This window comes from Tiliqua scincoides, chromosome 1 (assembly GCF_035046505.1).
Source record: "Tiliqua scincoides isolate rTilSci1 chromosome 1, rTilSci1.hap2, whole genome shotgun sequence".
In the NCBI taxonomy this organism is placed as follows: Eukaryota; Metazoa; Chordata; class Lepidosauria; order Squamata; family Scincidae; genus Tiliqua; species Tiliqua scincoides.
The window spans coordinates 48,780,121-48,807,773 of record NC_089821.1 but is presented as its reverse complement, the minus strand read 5'-3'; the positions used below and the strand labels follow the sequence as shown (position 1 = coordinate 48,807,773).

The 27,653-nt window shown below is 42.2% G+C and overlaps 1 protein-coding gene across 3 annotated transcripts in view; it reads right to left on the bottom strand.

The window, feature by feature from the left end:
• Positions 1 to 27,653, bottom strand: part of DENND2B (DENN domain containing 2B) — a 190,128-nt gene that overhangs the window by 26,013 nt on the left and 136,462 nt on the right. For all 3 annotated transcript variants that reach the window (XM_066639857.1, XM_066639856.1, XM_066639858.1), the window contains 10 exons: positions 25,173 to 25,321; positions 20,643 to 20,858; positions 19,133 to 19,229; positions 17,993 to 18,037; positions 15,246 to 15,430; positions 13,838 to 13,947; positions 11,925 to 11,994; positions 7,251 to 7,328; positions 3,218 to 3,358; positions 1,256 to 1,404 (listed from right to left, as the gene is read on the bottom strand). In XM_066639857.1, the coding sequence (XP_066495954.1) occupies positions 1,256 to 1,404; positions 3,218 to 3,358; positions 7,251 to 7,328; positions 11,925 to 11,994; positions 13,838 to 13,947; positions 15,246 to 15,430; positions 17,993 to 18,037; positions 19,133 to 19,229; positions 20,643 to 20,858; positions 25,173 to 25,321 (1,240 nt within the window). The remainder of the gene's footprint in view (positions 1 to 1,255; positions 1,405 to 3,217; positions 3,359 to 7,250; positions 7,329 to 11,924; positions 11,995 to 13,837; positions 13,948 to 15,245; positions 15,431 to 17,992; positions 18,038 to 19,132; positions 19,230 to 20,642; positions 20,859 to 25,172; positions 25,322 to 27,653) is intronic.

Genomic DNA, 27,653 nt, shown 5'->3' with positions numbered 1-27,653 from the left:
GGCCTGTTGGGGCAATAATCCACACATTCAGGCAATCAAGCTAACAAGTACAGGGAGAGGTGTAGTGAAGGCAATGGAAGGGAGGCAGTTACACAAAAAGGAATTTAGGCCATGGAACCAGGCTAACCAACACATGCAGTGCTCCTCCAATTAGTTTTGTCATTCTTGTGTGGTAGGCCTCCTCCCAGCCTGGGCAGGAGGTCTGGTCTAGAGGGTAGAGCCTCCATTTGCCAGAAGATTAACATCCACAAGGTCGCCAGTTCGAGGCCACCAGCACCGTGCAACCTTGAAGCAGCTGATAAGCTGCAGCTGAGCTGTTCCATCTGCTCGGAGCGTGGGAGGATGGAGGCCAGAATGTCAAACCAGATCGGAGTGTAACACCTTGAATGTAGTGGTTCTTGAAAGAAAGAACCTTCTTTCAATTTGTAAAAATCCCTGCGTGGATTTAATAAGCCTGCCTATGTAAACCGCCTTGAATAAAGTCTTGAATAAAGACCAAGAAAGGCGGTATATAAATACTGTATATTATATTATATATTATTTTCTTGTGAGAAATCACATTCAGGTTTTGAATCAGGGACATCCTGCATGTGAAAGTTGTGTTCTTCCCACAAGACTACCAGTTGTCATGCAACTCTCTTGGGTCTGACATATATGGCTGGGTTTGTCAGCAGGGTGTGAAGGTGGCTTGGGAAGGACAAATACAAAGTGTCCTCCTCCTGTCTGCTGTTGTGCCTAGGTGATTAGAGAGCTGCTCTTCGGAGTGTGAAGTATGGGTTGTAGTCTTGCCCGCTTGACCTCTTTTATCTCTGTGAGAACTGACACTGCCCAGATGAACTTGGCCTTAATAATATCATTCTAGTGAGATTCAAACCTGCTTCACTTGTTTCCTCTCCTAATGCTCTATGCCAGGGGTCTCTGAATCACAACCTGCAGGCCACATCTGGCCCTCAATGCCATTTTATGATATATGATGTGGCCCTGGGGACAAAATGTTTGGAGACCCCTGTTCTATGCAATGAGCTATTGAGATGGAAACCTAAGTTATGGTTTCCTCCATTTCTCCACCTGGCAAAAGGCTCCTTCTCCCTTCTCAGATGGGTTGCACAATTCCCGGAAGCATTCTAAACAATCCTAATGAATGGTTGCACATGGCTCTTTTAATCTTTGTGGACATCTGCCTAAACATCTTCATACCGCAGACAGTATGATACCAACCTGAAATTTCATTCCATGAAGTCCTAGCATGGCTTACCTGAGTTTATCTGCTATGAAGATCACTCTTCGTTCCAACAGGAGGGAAGCAAAGATTCTGATGATCTGCCGTATACTCAGACACTTGAAAAGGCACTCAAAGTCCACATGCTCTAGCCGAGAATCCATTGGTCGGCGAAGCTCTATTATCTAAATGCAACAAACACAACCTAAGATCTAACTGGTCTGGTATTAATGTTGGCATCAGTCTACCCTTGGACTGAATAATATGCGACATTTGAAAGCAACAAAATATTTCGTAGATTATCTGCTTGGCTCAGGAGCCTTGATAATTCATTCTATCTTTTGTACTACCTTCCTGAGGGCTACATCCATGCTACTTACTGCAGCATAAGCATTAATCATCAGTGACAGAGACACACATACACAAGAATGTGTGCTTGCAGGATATTTCTCTAAAGTGTCTATTCTGTCTTAACTGCACTTACCATGAAGTTGATGTGGGTATTGGTTTATGAAGTTTGAATCCACAGATTGCAACAGACACTCATTCAACCATTTACACGTTACAATGTAAAAATAATTGGCTCACATAAATTACTCATGGTGTAATCCTATTTTGTTGAAGCACCAGTGCAGTGGTCACTATGCTGGCGCAAGGTGTTGTAAAACCACCGTAAAGTGCTTTACTCCAACTAGGGAGCAAGCAGCATTGGCATGAAGGCTTGTGCCAGTATGCCAGTGCTGGATCCAAGCTCCTGGCTGCAGCCAGAGATGAGTTTCTCAGGGGCAGGGAGAGGGTACTGGGAAGGCATTTTGGAGGTGGTGAGGGCGGAATGGGGGACAGAGCAGGCCCAGGAGGGGGGGCAGGATTGGTGGATGCCTCCTCCACTGTATTCTAATCCCCCTCCTGGGCCAGCTGGCATTACACTGGGTTGTTTGGACTTCCACCAGTGATATAGCTGGTGGAGATTCAAGGAGCACAGGGCAGGCTGGGGTGTTACACAGGGTAAGAGGGAAAATATCCCCTTACCCCAGGGTGGACCCTGGCCTGTTTACCCTTAAGGGGCAAGGGCAGCCAGGAGGCAGGGAGGAGGCAGCTAAACTGGAAATGGAGTGCAATCATTCCACTTTCACTTTTGAAGCATCAGGGAGCCCTGCGGACAGCCGCACAGGGCTCCCCGCACCCCCGGGAGGCTACCAGAGGCGATAAGTGTACCCAAGCCCCTGCAGTCCCCAAGTCCCTGCAGTCCTGGGGATTGCACCACTGCCTTCCCCCTGCCCTCACTGCCTCCCCTCACCTCCACAAGAACTTACTGTGGCTTTCAAACTCCCTGGGAGGTTGAAAAATGCACCCTTACCCCAAGAAGCATAGGTTAGAATTGGGCTGCCAGCACAGATTAGGATTGGGCTGTTATTCAGGTATTATCTATAGATTTGCTAAAAGGTTACTTGTGTTTTTATGACAAAACTAAAATAACACTGCACGTGGTTCAGAACTCATACCGTGTTTTTAATGACCAAAGGCAGGCAAAAGGATAATTTGCTTATTTCAGAGTACTCATGTTTTAAGAATGGTTGTTATGTGCTGGTGGGATCTCTTTATTTCCATGCTTCCCACCTGCGATAGTATAGCTTCCTGACTTCAAGTGGCAATTAGTCATATAGTAAAACACCCTGAGACTGATTTCTAGCTTGCTGACCTTCTGATAAACTCTGCCTGCATCATAAGAGGCCTTGAAGTATATGAAATCCCATTAAACAAATCTCTGGTAGATTTCTAAAGAAGTAATTCTCGCACACACGCAAACACACGCACACACACAAATTGCATAATGAATCAATTTAAAATGAAAATTATATTATTACTATTTTTTGAACCTTCACACAACGTGCAGAGCCAGAGCTGAGATATGAGCTGCTTCCTTTCTCCCAACTTTTACTATTTTGGACAGTGGATGTTTGTTAGGGTTTTATTTTATGGTTTAAAGTTTCTTTCTACCTCATTTCCAGCTCCAGGCAGGAAAGTCTTGACTTTAATTGTCTTTCCAGGTGCAGGAAAAGGAGACTCCATCAGACTTCTCATAAACGGATAAACTAGGGCAGCAGATATTCCCCTCCTCCTTTCAACTTCATCCAGTATCTGATTCATCACAGCAAAATATGAAAGAAAAGAGAAGCAGTAAAATATCAGCAACATACACTTCAATATTATATTGCTCCCATCAGCCTAAATACTACAAAATGGGCAGTTCTAAACTTCATAAACTTACCTGGCTTTACAGTCCAATCCTATGCATAACTACTCAGAAAGCAGTTCCAGTGATTTGAATGGGACTTACTCCCAGGTAAGTATGTATAAGCAGTGGTTCTCACACATTTAGCACTAGGGCTCACTTTTTAGAATGAGAACCTGTCAGAACCCACTGGAAGTGATGTCATGACCGGAAGTGACATCAAGCAGGAAAAATTTTTACAATCCTAGGCTGCAATCCTACCCACATTTATCCAGGAGTAAGTCCCATTGACTATCATTGTTCAAAGAATATACATAGTAGTTTGTTAAAAGTACAGGTCTGTAACATTTTCTCAAATGCAGTCACATACCATGGTAGCATCAAGTCTAATATATTAAAAATAAAATATTGAAATGAATGGGGACCCACCTGAAATTGGCTCATGACCCACCTAGTGGGTCCCGACCCACAGTTTGAGAAACACTGATTGCAGGCTTAATCAATGACAAATATCAATATTCTCTTTTAGAAACGGCTACTACAATACTGAAGCCCTAACATATCCAGTTAAGGACAGTTAAGAAAATTCTTCAGAAATGTCTTCCATGTATACTGTCTGAATGAGGACAGGTTTTCTCAATGACAAAAATACTCAAAAGGGGTTTCTTCCTTTTGCGGAACTCCTATTGCTCACACTATCACAGATTTTAAAAAAATCCCTTCTGAAAGCAACAGTCTGCCATCAAGATTGATTCCTATGATCAAATTGCGACATTACTAAAGTGCATAGACTGGATCCCTACAGCGCCAGGCAAATGCTACTGACAGACTGTGAAGCCGGCTTGCAATAGGCTCTGGACATGCAGTAAATTGCTTCATCATCTTCCCTCAACCCACATCCTCAGCTTGACAATTTAATTGTGTGAATTGGCACTAAGATTTGATTACTTCAGAAATATCGAGAGAGAAGTGAAAGAATGAACCACCTTTCTACCAAGGTACACAACTGGCCAAAAGGTTACATGCACACATTATAGCATAACAAATGAGAGCTGAGTAGAGAGTACACTAACAACTACTTCATCTAGCTACCTAACTTCAGGAATGAATTCCATATGCTGGATTCAAGAATGGAAGCAGAAGAGGGACTATACTGCTCTACATCTTGGACTTTCAAACCTAAACCTGCTGTTGTGTGGCCCTGTATTCGTTTTATGTCCCCGATTCACCTTGATTTATTCTGGGTTCAAAAACACAGTGCCATGGGCTGTATATTATTATCTGTTCCAATTTTCCCTTCACACCCACAAAGCTGTGGCAAAATAATGTGTTATCCAAATGAGATAACAACATTAAACAGAAAGAAAAATAAACAGCTTGCTTTCAGGATCTGTTTCCTTCTACTTTCAAACAGAAGTGTGGGTTGTGTTTTTTTTCCAACTAAAGATTTAGAGCTCAATCCTATGTCTATTCAGAAGTATGTTCCATTGATTTCAGTGAGGACTACTCCCAGGAAAATTTGCATAGCACTGCAGCCTTACTGCAGATAAACTTGTTAACTACCTATTTAAATTCATAACTTTTGTAAAAACTTATGAATAGAACAGGAAATATCTGTAGTAAATCCCTCTGAAAGCTGAATATTGCAAACCTCAAATAAATTACTCCTTTCATGCCTCCTTGTCAATGGGTAGCCTTAATGTAAACAACACTTTCAGTGCCTGGCTTGTATTATCACACCTTTTGCCAAAGTCACAAATGTTTCCTGATTTAAAACTACACAGCAATTTTCTTTTCTCTGAAGACCCTAAACCACAGAGCTGATCCAGAGGTTTAGTTCCCACTAGTCTGACCATGAGCCATTTTCAGAATTGGCTGGTAGATTTTAAAATGAACCAGTCCAAATCACATATATTTTGTGAGCCAGGATGGTATATTGGGGTTGGGAGTTGGACTTAGACCTGGAAGATCCAGGTTCAAATCCCCACTCAGCCATAAAGCTTCCTGGGTGACATTGGGTCAGTCACTCTCAGTCTCACCTACCTCACAGGGTTATTGTGAGGACAAAAGCAGGGGATAAACCACGAATACTAACCAAAGCTCCTTGGAGGGAAGGTGGTATAAAAATGTGAAAAATAAATACCACCTCTACTGTGGAAAAAATGCTTCAGAAATTTTTATTTTTTTATCTCTAGTACATCCCTGTTCTACTAATGGAAAACTCAAAACTGAAGATAATAACTTCCCCAAGACCAACTGCTGCATTTATGGCAGAGATGGGATTTGAGCTCAGGTTTTCCAAGACTCCAACATTCAGTCTATTTCCAAAGTCAAGCATCCCTTGCATGTGACACACCACCTCTTCACAGCTATCTGTAGTGATATAGTGATGGATCTCATAAGAAATGACTATGAAAACCATCCGTCACCCATTCTATTCAAAGCCTATATCAATGAAAATGGACACAGGACATATGATCTGTCAGCCACAAAAAGACAACAGTACAGATGGTTCAAATGCCCTTTTAGCAGGCAAATCATATTTTGAATGCTTCCTTCTATTGGAGAAGCCTTGTGTTTTTATTAGAAAAATAATGTATGTGGTACTATAAACAAAGGACTAGGTTGCTGGGCTTTGCTGTGTTAAAGTGCCCAAGTTTTATTTCTGGTGCTTAATTAGTCCAAGTAAGCTGATTATTATTCCATTAACTTTTGCACCTTAATCTTTTAGCAGAAGTGACCTTTGATATGGCATGGCTGGACATATGAAGCAACCCTGTACTGAATCAGCCCATTGGTCCAGCATGCCCATCATTGTTAACTCTGGTTAACAGCAGCTCTCCGAGGTCATTCTTAGCTCTGTCATCCAAGATCCTATAACTCAAGGTTTCAGAACTTGAACCCAGAAACCTCTGCATCCGAAGCATGTGCTCTGCCCTTGAGCTGTGGCCATTCTCTACCTATCTACTGGCTGGCTTCTCTAGTTATCTGTTGGATGTGGCCAGTAGATAACTACTGTTAATACATCCTTAACTTTTCCGGTAATAGGAAATATCCTGGCCTCACACACTGAATGATCCGAATAAGAAGTTATCCTTTTCCTATGCATGGAGAGCTTCCTATGCTCCCATTTTAATATTATGGCTCTACAATGGCAGTACATGCACCAGGTCCTGGGGAAAAAAAGAAAGACATAGCACTGATTGGGAAAACTCCAAATCTGACATCATTCTTTGGGATATGCAGACAATATCTGTTGCTCTGGTTGCACAATCATCTTCCTGGAGGGACTAATGCAGGTTGAACATGGAGGCAGCAAGGACCATGGGGATTAGATATGCACTGGATGTACATCCAACCTCTGAAAAACAGTCTGTGCAGACATTCTCTGTATCTGGCAATAAGCAGATAGTGGGTTAGTGTTATACTGGCCCATCATTTCAGTCACTCATGCCAAGAATTATAACTCAGCCAAAAGTGACTTTAGAAAACAATGAGGAAAAGGCAGACAAAGAGCCAATATCGACACACACGCACATGCACACACACAGATGTTTTTCAAATCTATATGTGCTTCAGAAACAGAATATAGCATTCTTTTTATAAAGCCAATAACAAAGATGAACTGTATAGTATACTAATTCTAAAATGCTGTTATCATACATGAAACAAAAAATTTGCTCTTGATTCGTTCAGTGTGAAGGTTTTGGGTGAGTAACTAACATGCACCAGTGCTTTTACACACACACACACACACACACACACAGAGAGAGAGAGAGAGAGAGAGAGAGAGCTTACCTTTGAAAATAAATCAAAGCAACCCAGGCGGCTGATGACACAATACACTTCAGGCAGGCGTGGACCTTTTCCACTTGGCTGACAACAGTGAAAAGAAGAAATAATGGATCTGAATTGCATTTTAATTTTGATCCGGTATTGATCTGACTGTGCATTTGGCTACAGTTCTAAACTGTACTAAACTGTACTAAATCTTTGCACTAACACTAGTCATTCTTGGATAAGCATCTTATTCTTTTGTAAGGCAGGAAACTAAAGGCATGAGGAATGCATACCCACTTTGGCAATCCTGATACAGTGGAGACACTCTCCCACATCATTCCAAGTCAAAGCCAATAAAGGAGCACTTAACAATGTCTGCACTTTGCATCTTCTTTTTTTCTACAGTACACAAAGTCAAGCCACTGAGACCACTCATAAGAAAAGATGGGAAAGACAGTTAAATATTGTTTTCATTTCTACTATGGAGCAGACTGGGTTTGAGAATGCCACCACAAACCTTCACAAAAAATAGTCTGCATGCCAGGCTCCTTGCCTGTCTGAGTCCACTGTGGGGCTCTCACAACAAAAGCAACTAGCCACACACTTGACTCAGCAGAATTGAACCCAAGAAACCACCCACAGCCTAAGCAAGTTGGCCTCATCCTCACTGTCCTACACAATTAGATACACACTTGTAATGCATGTAAAACAGCATTAAAATTTGGCATTTTGCTCTTGCATGCTGTGCACCTATATGAGTGAAAGGACCACATAAAGGGCAAAAGCAGGCCTTGAATTGACATTTTTATGTACTGAAGTTAAAACCCTTCTTCTTCCCTTCTAAATAAAGACTGCAGGAGACTGCAAGTTCTCCTGGTTGATTCACCCAAGTTTTGTGAGTCTTTTCAAATGCCCATCAGTGAATAACTTGGTGATCAAACTGTTTCGCTGTTTGCACACAAGACAAAAGAAAGGGCAGATTAATTGCTTCATCTGAGTGCGACTGGGACGGTCAACAGGTGCGTGTGCAGCTACAGTAAAAACCATGGAGAAACAGTGCTGCTAAGTGAACACAGATGAGTCTATTTCTGGATCAAGACCTGCTGCTCACATTTCTGAAAAAGCAGGATCCTTCTTTGACCATATTAGGTATAAAAACGCCTTCGAAAAGCATCAAGTGATTATATCTAGCATGTGGGATTTGGGTTAAAATCATTGTGTCAAATCTGCAGGAATGCTGTATCCATGCCAGGCGTCCTGGACAGTTACCAGCTAAGAGCTGTCTTCATGAGTGCCAGTAAAAACACTGCATTCCTGGGTCATATATAATAGCAGGAACAATAACTGCTCACAGTTTAGTCAAAGGCACTGGCCTCCTGAATATTATTCCTGTGTGTGTGTGTGTGTGTGTGTGTGTGTGTGTGTGTGTGTGTGTGTGTGTGTGTGTGTGTGTGTGTGTGTGTGTGTGTGTGTGTGTGTGTGTGAAGCAAAACCCAATACTTAAAGGCTACAATGTCCCTGAGTTTAGTGAGCATCTTCACTTCCCCCCAAAAGCCTGTTGCTTCATGCCCCTTATTGCAAATGATTCCTTCTGCCAAAAGCAGTAGCTCTTTATGGGTAAAAAACGAGCAGCAAACCAGAGCTTGAAAGTTTTCGACTGACTATAATTATTTTGTTTCTACCAACTCTGACTTTATAGGGGGCTGACCTACATGACCTTCAGTTCCTTTCCAAACCTGTTCATTAAAACAGGTTCTCAAAGAATTTTTTCTTTTTGCGCATGTAGATTGAATGTTTCAGGAGTTGGAACTTCTGCTTCTTCAAAATAAGGTTTCATCTACATGTGCAATTAACTTACAGGTGTACACATTATTTGTTTGAATCAAGGGCAGTGGCACAGTGCTGGCACAGTGGACACAATCTATAAAGAAATGTAAGCTAATAATAAAGGATGTAAAAAAGAATATAAGGAATGCAAGCTTAAAAACACAAGACAAACAATAAAGTCTTCTTTAAATAGATCAAAAGTAGGAAAACTACCTGAGAGGTGGTTGGATCGTTAGATAATAAGGAAATAAAAGAGAAAGTTAAATAGGACTTGGAGACTGCAGAGAAGCCATATGAATTGTTTCTTCACTAAAGAAGACATAAGGCAGATTACTTGTCCCTGAACTGATCTTCTCAGGGATGGAGTCTGAAGACCAGAGTCCAACAGAAATTAGAATGTATGTAACTCTAGAGCAGTGGTTCTCCAACTTCTACAGGGAAGCTGGCAACCAAGTAAGTTGTTGAGGGGAAGGGCAAAGGTAGAATGCTTTTAAAAAAGTTATCGCAACTTATTTCCAGTTTGCGATTGTGAAAGCGGAAGTGGGTTGTGATAACTTTTTAAAAGCATTCTGCAGCTTGAGGAACCCTGTGGAGGTGTCCGCGGGCTCCCACACCACACAGGAGGCTGGCACAGCCCCTGGTAAGTTTGAAAACACCCTCCTCCGTCCCTGGCAGGGGCATGATCCTGGCAATTGCATCACTGCCTTCTCCCCATCTCTTAAGGAGGCAGATGCAGGGCTTTCCCTGGCTGGGGGTGGGTTGCAACCCACCAGTTTGGGAAGCACTGCTCTAGAGCATACTGACAAATTAAAAATTAACAAGTCACTGGGTCCAGATGACAATCCACCCAAGTGTTCATAGGAATTCAAAAGTGAATTGCTGACCTTCTAACAAAAAGATGTAATTCTTCCTTTATCAACCCCCAAGCAGAGGTAGCCAATGTATCACTGATATTTGAAAAGGGTTATGTGGAGGATTTAGGTAATTACACTAAACTTCTAGAGTCATTTCACAGTGTCAATAAGCATGTGAATATATTATTCCTACCACTCTCCTGTGGTTTCATTGGAATATCACTATATCGGTTCCCTGATATATGTAACTCCAAGTCCTCCTTCACATATTGCACTGTTCAAAAATACATGGGTTTTTTTGTCATGGGCATTAATCTCCTATGAAGTGGCTCTCATCAAAAGGGCAGCAGCACAAAACAGTCCCAATTCAGCAAAGGAGAATCTATATGCAGAACCAGCTTCTCATGCAGATTACTTCAACACAGATGTAAGCAGCTGCAAAGTGGTAACAAACTCCTCGTGGTATGTGTGCTTCAGGACCTGATCAAGGGATTCACCAGTGCAGCAGCAGAGTTGAGCCATGCTGCTACCGCATTCAATCCAGCCTCTCTACTTCCTCCTCCCCCACCAATAAGTGATCTGCACTGACTAAGCAGACAATGTTCTACAATGAGTCAATGCTCTACTCTGACAAGAGAAGGTGGGGGCTCTGGCTCATTTCTTTGAATCAGCTAAAGTGCATGAGAGTTCACATTGCCTGAAGCACATGTGGTTTTCTGACTGAGCCATGTTGACCTATCCCTGCCTTATAGAATATAGACTTGTTGGATTGTTTGTTATACTTCAGTTGGATATATTCCACTGTAATTCTGTTTTGTACTGAAGAAATGAAGTATGAACATACACCAAATGGACATAGGATAGGTCTACAAATAACATGCTATCTACCCTGGAAGTGCTTTTGGCTGGCTTTAATCACAAAACTTTGAATAAAGAAATCAAGACAAGGTTTTTTGTTTTTTAAAATACTGTTTCAGAAAATGTTACAAAGTCAAAACATCAGTAATAGCATTAAAATGTCACAGGAATTACGACAGAAACTACAGAAACAGAGCAAGTCATCTTTGAGCATAATGGTTCTATTAGTTAAACCTATTAATCAAATATTTGTTTATTTTAAAGATCCTGCTATAGGATTCTTTGAGTATTACTAGCAATCAGGAGCAACCCATCCACCAAGCCAATTGACTGGCTGTGTCAAGCAACACCTGGAAGAAATGGCAAACTACTTGGATTGCATTGAATTCTGACCCCATTCCTCAACTCCCCCAGGCCAGTGACTGCTGCATCCTCTTGCAGAGCACACAGGAGGAGGATGGGGGCTTGCTTCCTTCGCCTCCAGTGGCACTGCTGAGGATCATGATCATGAGGAATGGGAGAAAGAGGAAGTCGCTATTGCAGCTTCTAGACCAGGGATCTCTAAACTTTTTGGCCAGAGGGCCACATCAAATATCTGGTGTGGTGTTGAGGGCCAGAAAAAAAATGTAAATATAAAATGTAAATAAATAAATAAGAGATGGAACTTAGATGAGTGAATAAATGAATGAATGGGTTCATTCATTCAACCTCTCTGGCCCTCAGAACACCCTCCAGACACAACCAGAGCACAGCTGTGGTCATTTTCAGTTGAGTGGGCCAGAGGCTTTCAGGGGACAAAAAGCTGGCTGTGGGCTGGATAGAGGCTTGCTGTGGGCCACATCTGGCCCCCGGGCCAGGGTTTGGAGACCTCTGTTCTACACCTTCACCACTTCTGCTGTTGCTTTTCTTCCTCCGCTGCTCCTTGTAAACTAGCCAGGTGGGGAGAATGCTGGGAGCAGAGAAATTCTGCTCTCAGAATTCTACCCACCCAGTCAGCTTATAAGAAGCAGTGGCAGCAAAGGAGGTGAAGTGGCAATGGGGACGGGAAGAGACAGCAGCCTAAGGATCAAACTGATAAACTTACTTCTTCCTTTTTTCTGTAGCACAGAACTAACACACTTGCTTCTGATAATATGCCAGCTGATGTACTTACTAGCAATCTTCTGCAGTAACCAAACCTTCTGCTGCCATCTTCTCCAGTCAGCATGAAAGAGAACGTTTCACTGTAAGAAAAATTCCCCCACATTATCCCAGGGTTTAAAAGCAGGTGTAAGATTCATTCTGCTTTCCTTTCAGTAAATGAATGTTTTTACATGCCTTAGGATGTCTTCCAGACAGATAATACTTGTGCTTTTATTACACAATCAGGGTGCAGCTTTGACACTAACCAAATGATTTGTACTTATTCCATCCATCATACATAAGCAATTGCTCAAAACAAGAAGCAACAGGTAACCACGTCTTGTATTTTTAACATTTTTGAAATTAAATGATTTCCTCAAGTTCTTTCACTTTGTCATTATTCAAAGTACTCAAATTATATTGGTCAATAGGAATATGGTAAGTAGTACCCTAATAGCCAAAATTAAATGTTCAAATTTTAGAGTGTAGCCTTCCTAAGATTGTACAGATCAGAATGTTGGTATCAGGTGGTCCAATTCAAATATTTACAGGTACCTAACCCAAGCAAGCAGGTAGCACAGGAAGATAGGCGGCCTTCTGCAACATCAAATTCTGCAGGCTGAGAGAGTGCAGCAGATCTGGGAGACAGTATTTTTATTGTGGCATGAGTCTTGTTAGACTTCCAGTCCAATCCTATCTTGCACTAGAACAGGCAAGCCAGAAGGCCTGTACTGTATCCAGCACAAGATTGGGGCCAGAAGTGGCTCAGTCGGAGGCCAGGGGAAACTCTTCCCCTTACCCCCTGGTAAGCCACCACAGCCTCTGCACTGCTCAGTGCTCCACCAGAGCATCACCAGTGCTCTGCACTGCTCAGGGGTTGGGATTCAGCATAACTGCCAGGTCCCAGCCCCGCCTCCCGCTCCCTACCTGCCCACCCCCTGGAACGCCCTGCTCCCACCTTCCCCCCCCCCCCCAGAATGCCTACCTCCCGCTGCCTCCCCAGACCCCTGCACCAGCCGAGCTCGGCCAACACAACCTTCCCTCCTCAGGTTGGTGCGAAAGCTGGATATAGCCTCCGTGGGCCGGCGTGTGCCTCTGCGCCGGCCCAGCCGACACACAAGGAAGTGCAAACATACTTTATGGCACGTTTGCAGCCCTCTGGGTTAGGATTCAAGGTTATCCCAATCCAAGGTTAGGATTGCGCCCTTCATCAGAAGCATGATAGAGCATATCTGTTAGCAGAAACATGTCTACAGGGGTAAAGAGCAAGAATTTGGAATGTAAGTAGTAGGGCCCAAATTCATGAAATGTATGGGATAGTAGTAGGTCTGTTACATTTCTATGCAGAGGCTAAATCTATACAAGATAAGATCAGAGTTACTTATTCACTATAGTGATAACACTATCTTTCTAGCTTAGCATTAAAAACTCATAATGGGAAAGAAACAGAATCGGAATTGTACAGGTCTGAACTGAACAGAGTCAAATTTCTGATGAATTCTAGTTCAGCAGTTTCATACAGGAAATCCCCTTTGAAATCTATTTGACGTCATAAGATGACTTTGAGAAGAGCAACAAAATGTCCTAGAGGGCTGAAATGTCTCAATTTTCTGAATCTAGCATCTTATCTGTTGTCAGCACTTGTTGAATGAAAAATATAATAGAAATTAAATAAACACGGGCAATTCGCCCAGAAATGGCTAGTATTCAAACACTTCCTTCTAGGTATGAACAATGACACTGCTGTTCTGCTCCAAACCTGAACCAAGGACATATGCAGGCAATGATGAAAAGGGACAGGAAAGGACAAGCTATTGGCAAAACTTTAGGGAGTTCTGAAGAAATATTTCACCTATATCCATCACTGTCTTCAGAGCATGACATTATGGGAATTTTGCCAGTATATGCACTCCATTTTTGAGATTGCTGGCAGGATGGTATTACCTGTTGTATTCTGACACAGGATTCCAGTCCTTGGCATCTGGAAAACAAAACTGAGGGATGGCCTTGAGCCGTTCTTCTGCTTCGCGAACTTGTTTTGTGGGCCTTTCTAGCTGTGGTGGAGGAAATTAACATTAGCAGAGTCTAGAGACTTAAATTGGTCATTTGCAATCAACACTAGAAATGACTGTCTTACAACAATAAGCTGAATAGACCAATGATATTTTATCTGGATAAACCACTGATACGTTGCTTGGCACTGACAATAAACTTCTGAATCCATCCAGAATAGAACCTTTGTATGACAAAAAAGGAGCTTCTCAGCAGAGGAAGAGAGATCATTCTCTAATGGGAAGCCCCTGTTAGCTGGCAAAAGAGCAGAAGGGAGTGTGGAGCACAGCAAACCACAAAACACTAACAGAACAGAACTGGGGAAAGCCACTCATCATTAGATGAAGCTTTTCTACCATAACGCTGTGTAACAATTATAAAACTCGAGCCAGTCACAAAAATCAGTGTTTTTCGCTGACTGGTGTACACTCAAGTCACGTGTGTAGAAAACTCGGCAAGTACTCAAGTTGAGGGTCCCTGACTCAGCACTCCGTCCCCACTCCCCACAAATGCAGACTTGAGTCTGTCTGTATCTGGGTGTACTTGCTCATTATTTCTGCAGTATGAAAAATCTTGTTGGGCCATCATTAAGACTGGGCAAGCAGCAGGGAGGTTCCAGTCAGGAGAAAGGGAAGGGTTAATGTTTGCTTTTGCATCCAAGCAAGAGGGGGAGAGGCGGGAGTGGGCCCTTTTGCCCATTTCTGAGGGAACCGATGATCATTGGACGAAGGATGAACTGTCTGATTTGTTTCTTTGGATGAGAAAGAGCAGCAGGACAAGCCCAAGGGGATTCTTGCCTTGGAATTGGCTGGAGAAACCCAGAGACTTGTGATTTGACAGAGGCAAATCTGTCAAATTTGCAGAGGCAGAGACTTGTGATTTTGACTCAAGTCAAGCCACACTGAATTTGCCCATCCCTACTTTTTTGAATGGATCTGGTACATGAATATGTGGGAGGAGGCACAATCAGTGTCAAACCCACTCAATAGAGACATAGAGAGGCAAACCCAATGGTTCCACAATTATGGATGGCCTTTCCCACTTAACACCTGCCAAATCAAACTCAAGATCATTTCATGATTATTTATTTTAAAATAATCCCTGCAGAGAAAGTAATTATTTTGAGGGAAGAATCTAGACATAGGTAAGAAAAATATGGCACTATGTCCCTGGCAAATGGGATTTTTAAAAAAATTATGCATGTGTTCACTGTCTAAATAATGTTCCAAACATGTTATCACGGTAAACATATCTAAACACATAAGGTAATAATTTTGACCAATAAAGTTCTTACTTTTACCTTTGGAAACTGATATGTGACTTCAGGAAGGTAAGTATTTTTAGAGAGCTTCTTCTTGAGAGAAACCACCACAAAATACTCAAATAATTCACGTTCTTGCCACTCAATCAGCTCCAGTTCCAAGGTCCGGTAACTAGGGGCTCTCTTTAGCATTGACTGGATGTGGACAAGGCGCTGGGTGTGAGCTAGTATTACAAAAGAAGCAAGAATCATTAGCAGGCAGCCTGTGAACTGACCACAACCAGCCTCAGAGGGCTTTGTGAGTCTTCTGGGATGTTAACCCCAAGCATATGCTTTTTCAGTGCCATACATTTTTCATTTCCCACAAAAATGACTACTTCTTCAAGTGCAGAAAGTACTTCAAGTGCAGAAGCTGTCTAAAAGAAAGTAAAGATATATGACCTATAACAATTAGAGAAAGTAATATGCTATATATTACGAGTATATTTCTATGATATACAAATTATAGCTTAAGTAAAATGTGTTGATTTTTTTCTGTTGAGGAAAGTTTTTGACTGCTGAATCAGAATTGCTTTTACCAGCAGCTGACTGGTGCTGTTGAGGTAGATGTTTTAGTTTTATAAAACTGTTTGAATTGCTTTTAAACTGAATTTTTGTATTTTTCCTTTTTTTTTGTACTCCACTGCAAGAACTCATTGTGTTAGCTGACATTTGACAATAAAAATATTTTATAATAAAATAATAAAAATGGCCCCATAGAACTAGTAGTAACACATTGCAATTTTATTAATCTGTTTCTGCTGCATCTCAAATTACAGTAATTACAAATACCCATAATCCCAGCTGCAAAAAAAAACACAACACCATTGGAATAAAAGCAGAATCTGGCACTGGGTTGGAAATAAGTTCATAAAAACAGATTTACTGGCCAGACAGAGTTAGACTGACCAACTGTTAGTCAGCAATGGCAGCAGAGGCAGTTATAAACAAGTATTGTGCCCAGTAGTTTAACAACCTGTTCACTCTTTGACTTTAATTTCAAACTACACTATATCCGCCAATATGGAAAATGTGATCAAAAAATCCCCCAGTCCTTCAGCTTTTCTTTCCAACCTGTCTTCTTGTAGAATTTAACCCTTTTTAGTCTAGAACTCAGAGGTAACAAGTTATTCCTTTGCTAAACAGAGCAATATAAACTGATAGGAAAACAATGGCTGAAGACAGAAAATAATTGTTCAGAAAGCTGAAATATCATTTCCTTTTTTAAACTACAGGCATGCCCTGGTACCCGCAGTTCTGTTTTGGAACCCCCACAGTTAAATGAAACCACGGATAACTGGGGACACTCCACCCCCGCCCTCCAAGGATGAGGGCAGCTATGCTCCCCTCAACTCCGTAGGGTATTCTGAGCCCTGCAGAGGCCGTGTACATCTGCCTGCAGTCTCTGCAGGCCTCAGAATGATTGTTTAAAGCAAAAAGAGCAACTTCCAGTTTTTCATAAAAATCGGAAACAATGTATTTAAGGCCTTATAAGGAGGCCTTCCCTGGGCCTCACTATGCCTTATAAGACCCTAAATACATCATTTCCTATTTTGATGTAAAACTGAAAGTCACGTTTTTCACTTTAAGCAGACATTTTGAGGCCCGCAGAGGCTGTGGGCAGATGCACGTGGCCCATACGGTGCTCAGAATATCCTCCAGAGGCAAGGGGAGCCCAATTCCCCACACCTCCAAAGGGGGCGTGCAGGGGGCTGTGGATCTGATTTGTGCTTAATTGAGTCCACGGGTACAGGATCCACGGATATGGGGGGGCCCTGTATATTTTTATTATAAAATAAAATTAACACAACTGCATATATTTTATGAGTGGTATCTACACATCATACCTTTCACAATCTTAAAATATTCACACCCACAGTAAATATCAATCATAGATGTGCTTCCTAATATATAATTTAACAGCACAACCTTCCTTCTCATGCTGCCAGTGCACCATGTGCTGCACCAGTGCTAGCCATCATGGAAGTGCCATAAAACACTTCACGGTGTCATAGCAATTGCTGGCACTGGCACAAAGGTCCGCATCAGCCCACATGCAGCAGAAGGAGTGGCGTGCACCAGATAAGGTAAGATCCACGCTGAACTGCATAGAGACAGAATGGGTGGGGGAATGCGGGGTTTAATGGGGCAGGGGGAGGACGGCAACAGGGGTGGAAGTGAGCCGTTTGGGCCCTGGATGGGGGCGGGATCAGCAGAAACTGTGCACACCATATCCTATCCCCTTTCCCAGGCTAGATTCGCTGACACAGATCCACTCTGATGTTCGTCAGCTACTTAGCTGTGCAGCTCCAAGTAGAGCCATTGTGGTAGCTGGGGTTTTCCCCCAGGGCAAGGGGACAAATGCCCCCTTACCTTGAAGAGACCTCCAGCCTTCTGACTCAGCAGATAGGATACAGCGTGGCCCAAGCTGGCCCCACTGCATAGGCATGGGGGGCATTGGACAGGATTAGGCTGTAACACAGATCTCCAAATGGAAGCATTACTTCCTATAGTAAAGAAACAAACTTTACTCCAACTGGTAAACTGGTTCTGAAACAATATTATTTATTTGATTTAAAAACCTGCAAAAGCTATTTACTGAAAGTGAAAGTGGAGTGAATATACATAGCATGAGCAGCAATTCCTTTTTCAAATCTGCCCTCCGCTCTCTGGAAGTCTGCCATCTATCTCATGCCTGATTTCATTGTGTTTGTAGTGATTATAAGATAAAGGAGGCTAAACCTCACCTTTAAATCTGTCATCAGAATCGCTCTCACTCTCACTGTTCTCATCTGTAAGAAAGATAAATCTACTGTTAAAAACAACTTAATATGTCCTCTCAGGGGTTTACTTAGCAGAATACAGTCAGGGGATTTCTATAAGGAAGTGAACTGGCACTTATGAAAATGTTCAAAAGAGCTTTTAGATACAGGTACTTACCAGAAAAACAGTTTGGAGTAAAACACCATGCTGCATTGGGCAACATTTTGAAAGCTGATTCAATGTTGTCCACCCAAATGATTTAAGACATTGAAAAGCTGATACATGATATCAGGGAAGTCAAGGGAAACTCTTTAATCTCTTTAAAAGTTCAACTCAGCAGAAATCTATATGAATAATACAACTGAATTACAATTGAATTGAAAAATGCCAGATTGCATAAGGCGTTGTACCACAAAGGCAGCCAAAACATGACTCCTTAGCTGAATGTGGAAGTCAGGCAATTCAAGAAAATTATTCTTGGTGTGAAGCTCTTTGGGAGGCACACAACTATGTTGTGGCAAGGGCAGAAAACAGCTATACCTGAGTCAGCAAGAGCAGGTAGCTTCCCTTACACCAAGGGCTAGGGTCAGCTCCCTGTGATAAAACAGGCCCACTGAACAAACATTTACTTTGAAACAATATACTTAAAATGGATTCAGTTTCATTAACTGATCTTACTTTCATATTTTTGTGCATGCCATGAATTAAAAATGAATGACAGAGTTTTTACAGTTGCATTATTGGGCATATTGGTACACCCCAAATCTGCAGAAGTTTGGTGACAAATTCCAGTATATAGGGAAGGCAGATTTTTCATGACAATCAGATTTGCTGTGGCTACACTAGTATTTTCCTAGCATTTCTTGCAGCAAATATGTAAAATGTGAAAGAAAGGTATGTGTTCCTAAGTACTCAAAGACACACAAGGGATCCCTAATTGGCTGTCAATCCCAGACATATACCAATTATACCTGAGGAGCAAACATCTGCACTTGAAACATTATGCTTTTACTATGGAAAACACCATTCTAACAAAACTGGTTAAACAAGCAGTGACTTCCATAATGGTTCAATTCCAGATGGTTCATGTTCTCTCATCACATCAAAAGGTTTCTATGGTATACCTCGTAGCGATGCTGTTTCAATGTTGGACATTGAAAGTTTCTTCAATCTTTTTTTCCCTCTTTTTGCACTGTAGATAGAATTGATCCTCTGTACAAGCTGTAAAAGAAGAGGACTACCATTATCCCCAGAATACGTATTATTGAATGAACATAGACCAAGTGGAAATTCTTGTTCAGAAGTGCGTATGTTATCCAGTTACTGCTCTTTGCTTTTGCATGCAATCTAGCCATGGCCATTGCTGAAATGAGAACATTAGAAATATTTCCACACATCAGAAAACACACCCCACTTACATTCAGAGTCAATTTCAAAATGTGTAAAAATGACCAAAAAATGGAGCATAGCAGTAGTTGGCCAAAAGGGAAGATGGACAAGCTTGATCCAGATCATGGCCCGGGCGCACCTCACCCAGCTGTGGTCATGACCCAAATTTTATTTTCCCTATCACAAGATTCCTTTGTTAGACAAATATGGTCAATTGGGTATTATCACATGTGAAAATATGATAACTTAAGAACAGCCATACTAAGATTAAGCCAAACTAAGTGATGCATGGCCTCTATGGGCATCAGAAAGGCTCCAGGAAGTGTTGGAAGGACTGGGGCCTCAGAAAGCCTCCCAGACACAACCAGGACTCAGGTCGAGTCTGGGTAGTCCTCAGTGGGTCCTACCTGCAGGTTTGGAACCTGCTGTGAGTCAAATCCACAGATTCCAAATCAGCTGATAAAAAGGACCCACTATACTCTGATCGTCAGAGTCTTTTCTTTTCAAAGAATATGCTTTTCTGACACTTTTGTTGCTTGAAAACTGCTGCAACGTGTTCAATAAATATCAAGTTAAGAGAAGGGAGTCGTCTCCCATAATGAACAAAATGTCTCATAAAAGCAAATCCCTGCTTCAGACAATAGGTTTTTCCGAGTGAAAAAGACTTTCCCCAGGTTTCATGGGTTTATTTTTTATTTGAAACATCCCTTAGGCAGTGGTTCTCAAACTGGTGGGTCATGATCATCAGGAGAAGCAGAAGAGGAGTGGCCTTAAGGGGAGTGGCCCAAAAATTAGTACAGTGACAGCACCCCTGCAATCGCGCCACTGCCATGTTCAAGGGACTTGTACCACGCAGTGCTAGGGCAGCATAGCATTGGGCCCTAAAAGTGCTTTACTACGTGAGTAGTTTTACAGAATATCCATTCTAAGTTGAAATGCATATAGTTTGCCCTGCCTATGTATCCTTAAGGCAACGATTCTCAAAGTCCTACTCTGTTGTAGAGACTGCAGTATTTGCAGGGATGGCGCTGCAGCGATCTTGCCGCCACCACAATCAAGAGGCTTCTAAACATACCTGGGAGGAGCCCCAGCCATCTGGGGGGGGGGGTTGCAGCACCCTCTGAAGGCCTCCCCACTGCTTCAAACTGCTTTCTTTGGCTATCACGACCCACTTCTGGTTTTGCAATCACAACCCAGAAGTGGGTCATGATCATTGAATGGTTGCACCATTTCGGTGGCCCTTACCTTAGGGACTCTCCTGGCCCTGCGTGTGGACAAGAGTTCACTTGTAGTGCTCAAACTATCCTCATTTAGGCTGGAGGGAGAAGAGGGGATGCCAAGCTGGGCCAGTAACAGCATGTCATCGTGGCTGTGCCTCTTGGGTAACCGTGGCAGGTGATGGCTTTTTCTTTCTGACCAGTTTGCAGTTCTTAGTGACTGGCTACTGGGCTTTGAAGGTAGCTGTGAAAGAAAGAGCACAAAGTGAACAACTCGAGTCATACAAGCACAATTGTACTGGCAAAAGCTAACTATACCAGGAACTGACTGGCATAGTAAAATTTATATGAAGGCCTCAGATGAGCTCAGTGAACACTGAATAGGGGAGTCTGTTAGACTTGGACAGAATGGTCTTTTTATTAAAGATAGAATTTTGTCCTTAATATAAGGAACTGCCTTATACACACTCAGATCCATCCATCCATCCACACACACATGGCTCCATCTAGTTCAGCATTTCCTACTTCAGCATACTACCAACCAGCAGTATCAGACAGGGCCTTTATTAGTCCTGATATCTGTCACCCTTTGACATGGATTGAACCAGGAATCTTATACATGCAAAACATGTACTTACCTGTGACCCCTTATATTTGACTTCCCCAGAAAATATTATATCCTTTCCCTTTCAGTTAAATTTTATTACAAGACAGAGTCTTTTTTCCCCTGTCACAAACATCTTCATAACCATGCTCTAAAACAGTAATAATTTTAGTTTGAGTAGACCATAGACTTACCACAGTTAGGATCCAGCAAGAGATAGGCAGTTCAATCCTGAGCTGCCCGACGCCCAAGGCAGCAATGCCGCTGAAATGCCGATGCATCCTATGGATATTGGGCAAACGCAGGCGGCTCCCAACACCTCCTCAGGGGAAGGGGACATTCGTCCCCTTCCCCCAAGTAAGGGAAGCAGCCACGCAATGGGGCTACTTCTCTGCACTGGCTATTTAGCCAGAGAAAAGTAGTCCCGTGTAGGACCAGGAGGGCCAATGCAGGGTTTCAGATTCAGCATTGCTGAGCTCTGCAAGTCCCATCCCCCTCCAGCTCCTCTCCCTCTCCCACCATGCCTTCCCGTCACGCCTTCCCCCCACCCCGGAACACCTCCTCCCACACCCTCATTCAGCTCTTTGCTACCCAGTGCTTGCCTGGAACTCCAGGTGGCAGCAGCCTGTCCTCCACTGGCACTGGCTCAGGGTGGACCCGTGCTGAGCCGTCACCCACACTGGCACAGCAGTAAGTGTCGCAGGCATGCTTTACAGCACATTTGCAACACTGCATGCCAGGCCGGCGCATACTAAATAGGATCAGACCCTAAATATGGCAAGGAGCTCTGGTAACTAAAGGGTACAAGGTGTCTACAGTGTCTAGAAAAACTCAGGATCAAGGCTTCTTGCAGCAGTCTTCACTTGAAGCAGACTCTGCATACAGTCAGGCCCTCTGTCATGTCCTGACAGGGGGGAGGAAAGGGTCTGGGCCTATGTCTTGGCTTATCTCAACCTGACAGAAACAGCTGACACACCAATAATGGTGGTCCTATCCCAGGGCACTCGCATATGGCCCTGGCAGAGAGAAGATTTACATCACCAATACTCTCCTCCTCTATGAGGTTTAGCTGGTCTCCTTGGGCAAGACCATTCAGGGCCTAGTTACTCCCAGGCCTCAGCTCCTGCCTCTCTCCTCTTCAGCCTTCCCTGTCCTTATGTAGTATGTCCAGCCCTGCTAGTTCCCTTACCTACTGGGCTCCATCTCCTTCTTCCCCTCTACCCTTCTCCTATTCCTTGCTAGATTCCTCCTGTCCAGGATGCTTTTTTTTCCAGGGTGGGCAGGCAGACCACTGACACCCTCCTCTTTTCCTGTTGGCCAGAGCACCCACTGCCAAGCCTGATGTTCACACAGATGCCATCCAAGCCAGCTGTCACCACTTAGCCGGCTGATAGGCCATTTCTTCACCCTGCTCTGTGGCCACGGCTGGGCCCCCTGCCATCAGAAGCACTTCATAGGTCCAACTGCCACTGATCCACCCAGTGCTCCCTGCTCCATCCTCATTTGGGCAAGGCTGCACTGGCTCTGCTGCCACTGCACCATGATGAATGCGAGCCCAGCTCTGAATACCTACAAAACTTAGATCCTTGGAAACGGTCAGTTAAGTCCTTTAACTAGACAAGAAACAAGGTTTGCATCAGGAGCCATTCACCAACCCAACCTTGTAAAACTCAATGCAGTTATACAGTGCATTGTACACTATACAGTAGAATCCAATGCATTTATATGGTGAAGCTATGCAACAACTGTTAATTTGCTAGTTAATAGTTTGCTCAGTGGGAACGACCAACAGTTTCCTCTTCAGAATCTGAGCTTTAAAACTTGTCAGGCTATATAGTATATTTTTAAGTGACATCTTTCCTTTCCACACTACACATGTTTCCAGGGGAATACCAAATTGCTGCTAAACATGGAAATGTTGGTCATGAACGACAAAGTCTGCTGCATTTCATCAGGAAATTGTGGCTTTTTAAAGCCTTTCAATCAAAGGAGAGTTCTGCAGCCTTTTGGCTGAACTACTGTAGCTTCTTGCCTGCTTTATATCTAAATGACAACATAGTTATGATGGTGACAGGATACAATTGTAACTCACAAAAGTTACACATTCATTGAGGCCACCACAATGAACAGGGATGCTGAAGGCCCTCTCACCCCACATTCCTCAATCTATGCGTAAGAAGCTTTACTTCCTCATGCCTAGAACATAATGGCTATCTCCAATTACCCACCTGACTAGGAGGGGGGGAGGCATGCTTCTAAGACTTTGAAAAATCATTCAATGATCTGCCTTTTCCACACTCGTCCAAGACATAGCACAGAACTGTGTGCTTTAAGATTGGTGGATGACAATTTGGTCTGTTCAAATTGTCCTGGCCATCTGACACTAGCAGGGAACTACTAGAAGCAGGGCCTTCTCAGTGGTGGTGCCCTCATTGATTTCTGTACCTAAGGAAGTTGACTAGCTAGCTACCAGTTTTCAGGAAGCTGGGGAAAAATGTCACGTTTAGGACAGAACTACTCATTTTACTTTGTGTGTGTTAATATTGATTTTTCTCTCTTTTTACCACAGGCTGTTTTTAATTTAACTTCATGATTTTTTGAGTTTTTAAATTCTCTAAGAAGTGATATTGATTTTATTGTATATTATAAATTTTATTTTTAAAATCTGGAGATTGCTAAGATAGCTTCTTACAGGGTAAGAAGTAGGTGGAAATTTTAGAATAAATATATGCCCATTTCTTACACAAAAATTAGGCTATGCAAAAAAGGCCATGTCTCTACTGCTCATAATTAACTTCTAATCCATTGTGTGCAATCCAGACATTGTATTTTGGTGATCGTTAACTCAACTCACTTGAAATGTTTGCTTACTTCAGCACAAATAGAGGTGCTAGATTATCAAGCTGTAAAGAACCCAATGGATCATGCCCCACACAGACACATAGTAAGGCAGTTGACGTTGAGTACAGTATACATAGTAAGAAGCCGTTGAGTACAGTATTCCTAATTCTTGAGAGATACTCAAGGAATGTCAGAGAGGAAAAATTAAAAAAATACTTTTTTGAACATACTCTTTTTTAAACATACTTTTAAAACATACACTGAACATTGAAACAATGTCATTTTCCAACCAAGAGACATAAAACACAAGTTGGACACATCAATTTCTGCATTTCCTCATATATCAAAGTTTTTGAGCCACATTATTATGTCATAACTATTTCACAATCTTATATGAAGATACAGTACTAATACATTCATTTTGGAAACAAATTGCTGTGGTGTCAATGAAAGTTACCTTGAACTAGCTTATATTGAAATCACTGACACATGCGCACGTACTGTAAATATCTTTAAATACCAGTGTGGCTGTGACAGAAGTAGCAAAATGGGTTTGAGAGACACAGAGTAAGCTGTTGGCTAAGATAAATCTTGCTGTGCTGAATCATTTTCTCAGCTTATGACCTATTACACATTTCATATTATACCATTTTTAGCATCTTTGTAAGAAGAAAAAGGAGGGATGCTGCATAACACTGAAGGAAAACAAAGAATGAAGGAACTCAAAAGATGATGCCCGCTTTCTATTAAATAAAGGTGGAAAATTCAATGACTGGCTTTGGGAGCCACTAATCTGAGCTAGATGATCAAACCATTCTAAAGAGAACTGATGCATTGCATCCAAAACATCCTAAAAGAATTTAAGAAAGAAGGGACATTTCTGGAAATGTACACTGAACAGCATATGAAAAAGACTGTTAAAATGTTTAAAGCAAATACTATAATTGAAAAGAAGGATTCTACTCCTTCTCTCATATCTTCACTCAACTGGATACTGTCATTTTTCTAACTATGATCTTGTGGCTGGTTCTTCTGCAGGAGGTGAACACACACGTTCATATCTCAAACATGCAGCCTGTACAGAACCCTGCATTACAAGACATGCGATGTTACCTGTGGAGGTGTTGTGTACTTCCTGTCCTGCGGAGTCCACATCCTGTGCAAAGAATCTAGGGAACTCTCAGAGAACTGCTGGAGTTTTCGGCCTGCATGACGGGCTTTCAGCTCCACATCCTCATACGGGTTTTCCTTGGGTGAATCTCCTTTGCAATTTTATTTAAGAAAAGAAAAACAGATAGGAATGTTAGACACACACAAAAAGTCATGTGAACCAAGTGAAAGACTTGGAGAAATCCTCCTTAGCTTCTAGTGTGACTCATCCTTCCAACTGCAGCTGGAAGTATTTGGAGTAGATTTTGGCTAAGAGACAGTGCTCCTTTTTTTTTTAAGGCAGAGATTTCACAAGACTGCATTCTGAGCCGCTACAGCTTTGTCAAGCGTTATTCATGAATTTGGAAAAAAAAAACACCACACAGTTACTTTAAGGAGAACCAGACAGACTACTAAATCAGCTCTCTCCCATAGTTAAAAGAAAAAGAAAAAGAATGCTGTTACCCTACTGTCACATGACTATTACCACATATTTACTACATCTTTTATCATTTGTTATCTCAGCCCTGTCAGCTTATAGCACAGGATGGAAAAGAAAATTATTTTTACTCAGAGCAAGAAAAAAATACAAAGGTGAATTTAGGATGATGTCATGGGAAGGCCTTAGTTCAGATGTTGTGTACTCATTCTTGAAGAAACAAGACCAGAGAGCCTTACAATGAGTCAGGTCATGAAAGGGAACTGGAAGCTACAGTTTTGCCTTTGCAGCAGAGGTCTTTGTGACAGTTGATTTTGTCAGGGTCTGGTCCTAGGCCCAGATGGACCTGTAACCAAAGGCAGTTCTCTCAAGTAAGTTTTATTATCTTTTATCACACCGATTTAGGTGCTGTTGGCCTGGACTTTTCCAATGAGTTGTAAAAGAAGAAGTCAGGTTTGCGTTGCTATTTTTACATATGCAAGAGCACTTCTGTCATTTTAGATCATCATTCATGGTCCTTTGTCAATATCAATGTCCACAAATTTCCTACTCCCTAACAAAAATGTTACTACAATATTTATGAGTGTTTCTTTAAAAACAGCAAAAACAATCTTTGGATTTTTAGCCTCCGAATATAGATAAAAAAAAAAAAAAAAAGGCCACCCCACTAGATAGGAATATTTTCAAAGTTTAAAAGATGGCTTAGTAAAATGTCAAAAAAAACATTTTATCCTGAGGCCTGACAGAAAGCATGTTCAATTTAAAATATCGGGATTTCATCATATTTGTTTGGCAGGGTTTGTTTTGATTTGTTTTATTTAGCTTCCTTGTTCAGGGTCATGAATATCAAAAACATGGGGGGTTACAGGGCCATCAGGGGAGGCAAGATTTATAAGCTCACCTACAGAGTCCAACCAGGCTGGCAAGCCCTCAAGATGAACTGCAGACACTCACCTATAAGTCAACTCCACAGATAAGTCGAGGGCAGGTTTTGAGCCAACAATCATGGAATTTTCTATGACCCTCGGATAAGTTGGGGGTTAAACTTAGGGGGGGGGGTGTCTGACCATAGTTTTGTCTGATTTTACCCGAGGCCTGATCCTGAAAAATAACCCACCACTAATTGTTACCTTAGTCTCTATTTAAAACATAGTAAAAGATCATAACATACATTTTTATTCTTTTTAAATTCTGGTCACCACCTTTTTGTAAACACTATCAGAGTAAGTGCACTGTAAACTACATACCAGTAAAACAGTGGTTCCCAACCTGGTGTTCATGTACTCCCAGGGACACTCAACAGGATCTTTAGGGGTAATTGAAAAAGAATGGAATAATGGCAGAAAATGGCAGGCCATGCTCCAGAATGCTTTGCAAGGACCAGCAAGGCAGGAAGGGAGGTAGCTAGTTGGCTGTGAAAGCCCCAACAATAGCTAGTTTTTGGACATTGATTCATCTATGAACCAGTGACTGAAAACCAGCACAGTAAAAAAGCTGAAACATAATATGGAAAGTGATCAATCACCCAGAATTTCTCAGCACACTTCTGGTGTGAAACAGTGCAAAGGCAGTTCTTCAAACAGATGAAAAGAGAAAATATGTGATGAATACATGAAGTCTGGGCTTTCATATGGAGGAGATGAAGGCTTCTATTATTAATTACAAACATTTTGCTAATATGAAGGGTACAATTTATGGAAATGGGCTGCCAACGGATATGCAAGTGAAAAAGGTTGGGAACCGCCATGAATCAAATCCACTAGCCAGGTGTCTGGCTCTACATACAACATACAACCCATAACACATAACTGAGGGTGTGCAATTCAATTTACAGCAGAGAGATGAGATATTTGCAACCCTTTTCACTCAGAAGTAGACCCACTGCTTCCCATGGGTGTTATTCTGAATTAATGGTGCACTGAATTGTAGCCTGGGAAGGAGGATCCCATCCTGGTGTTTCAAAAAACAGATCTGCTTTGCAAGCATTTGCCAAACAGAACCAGGCT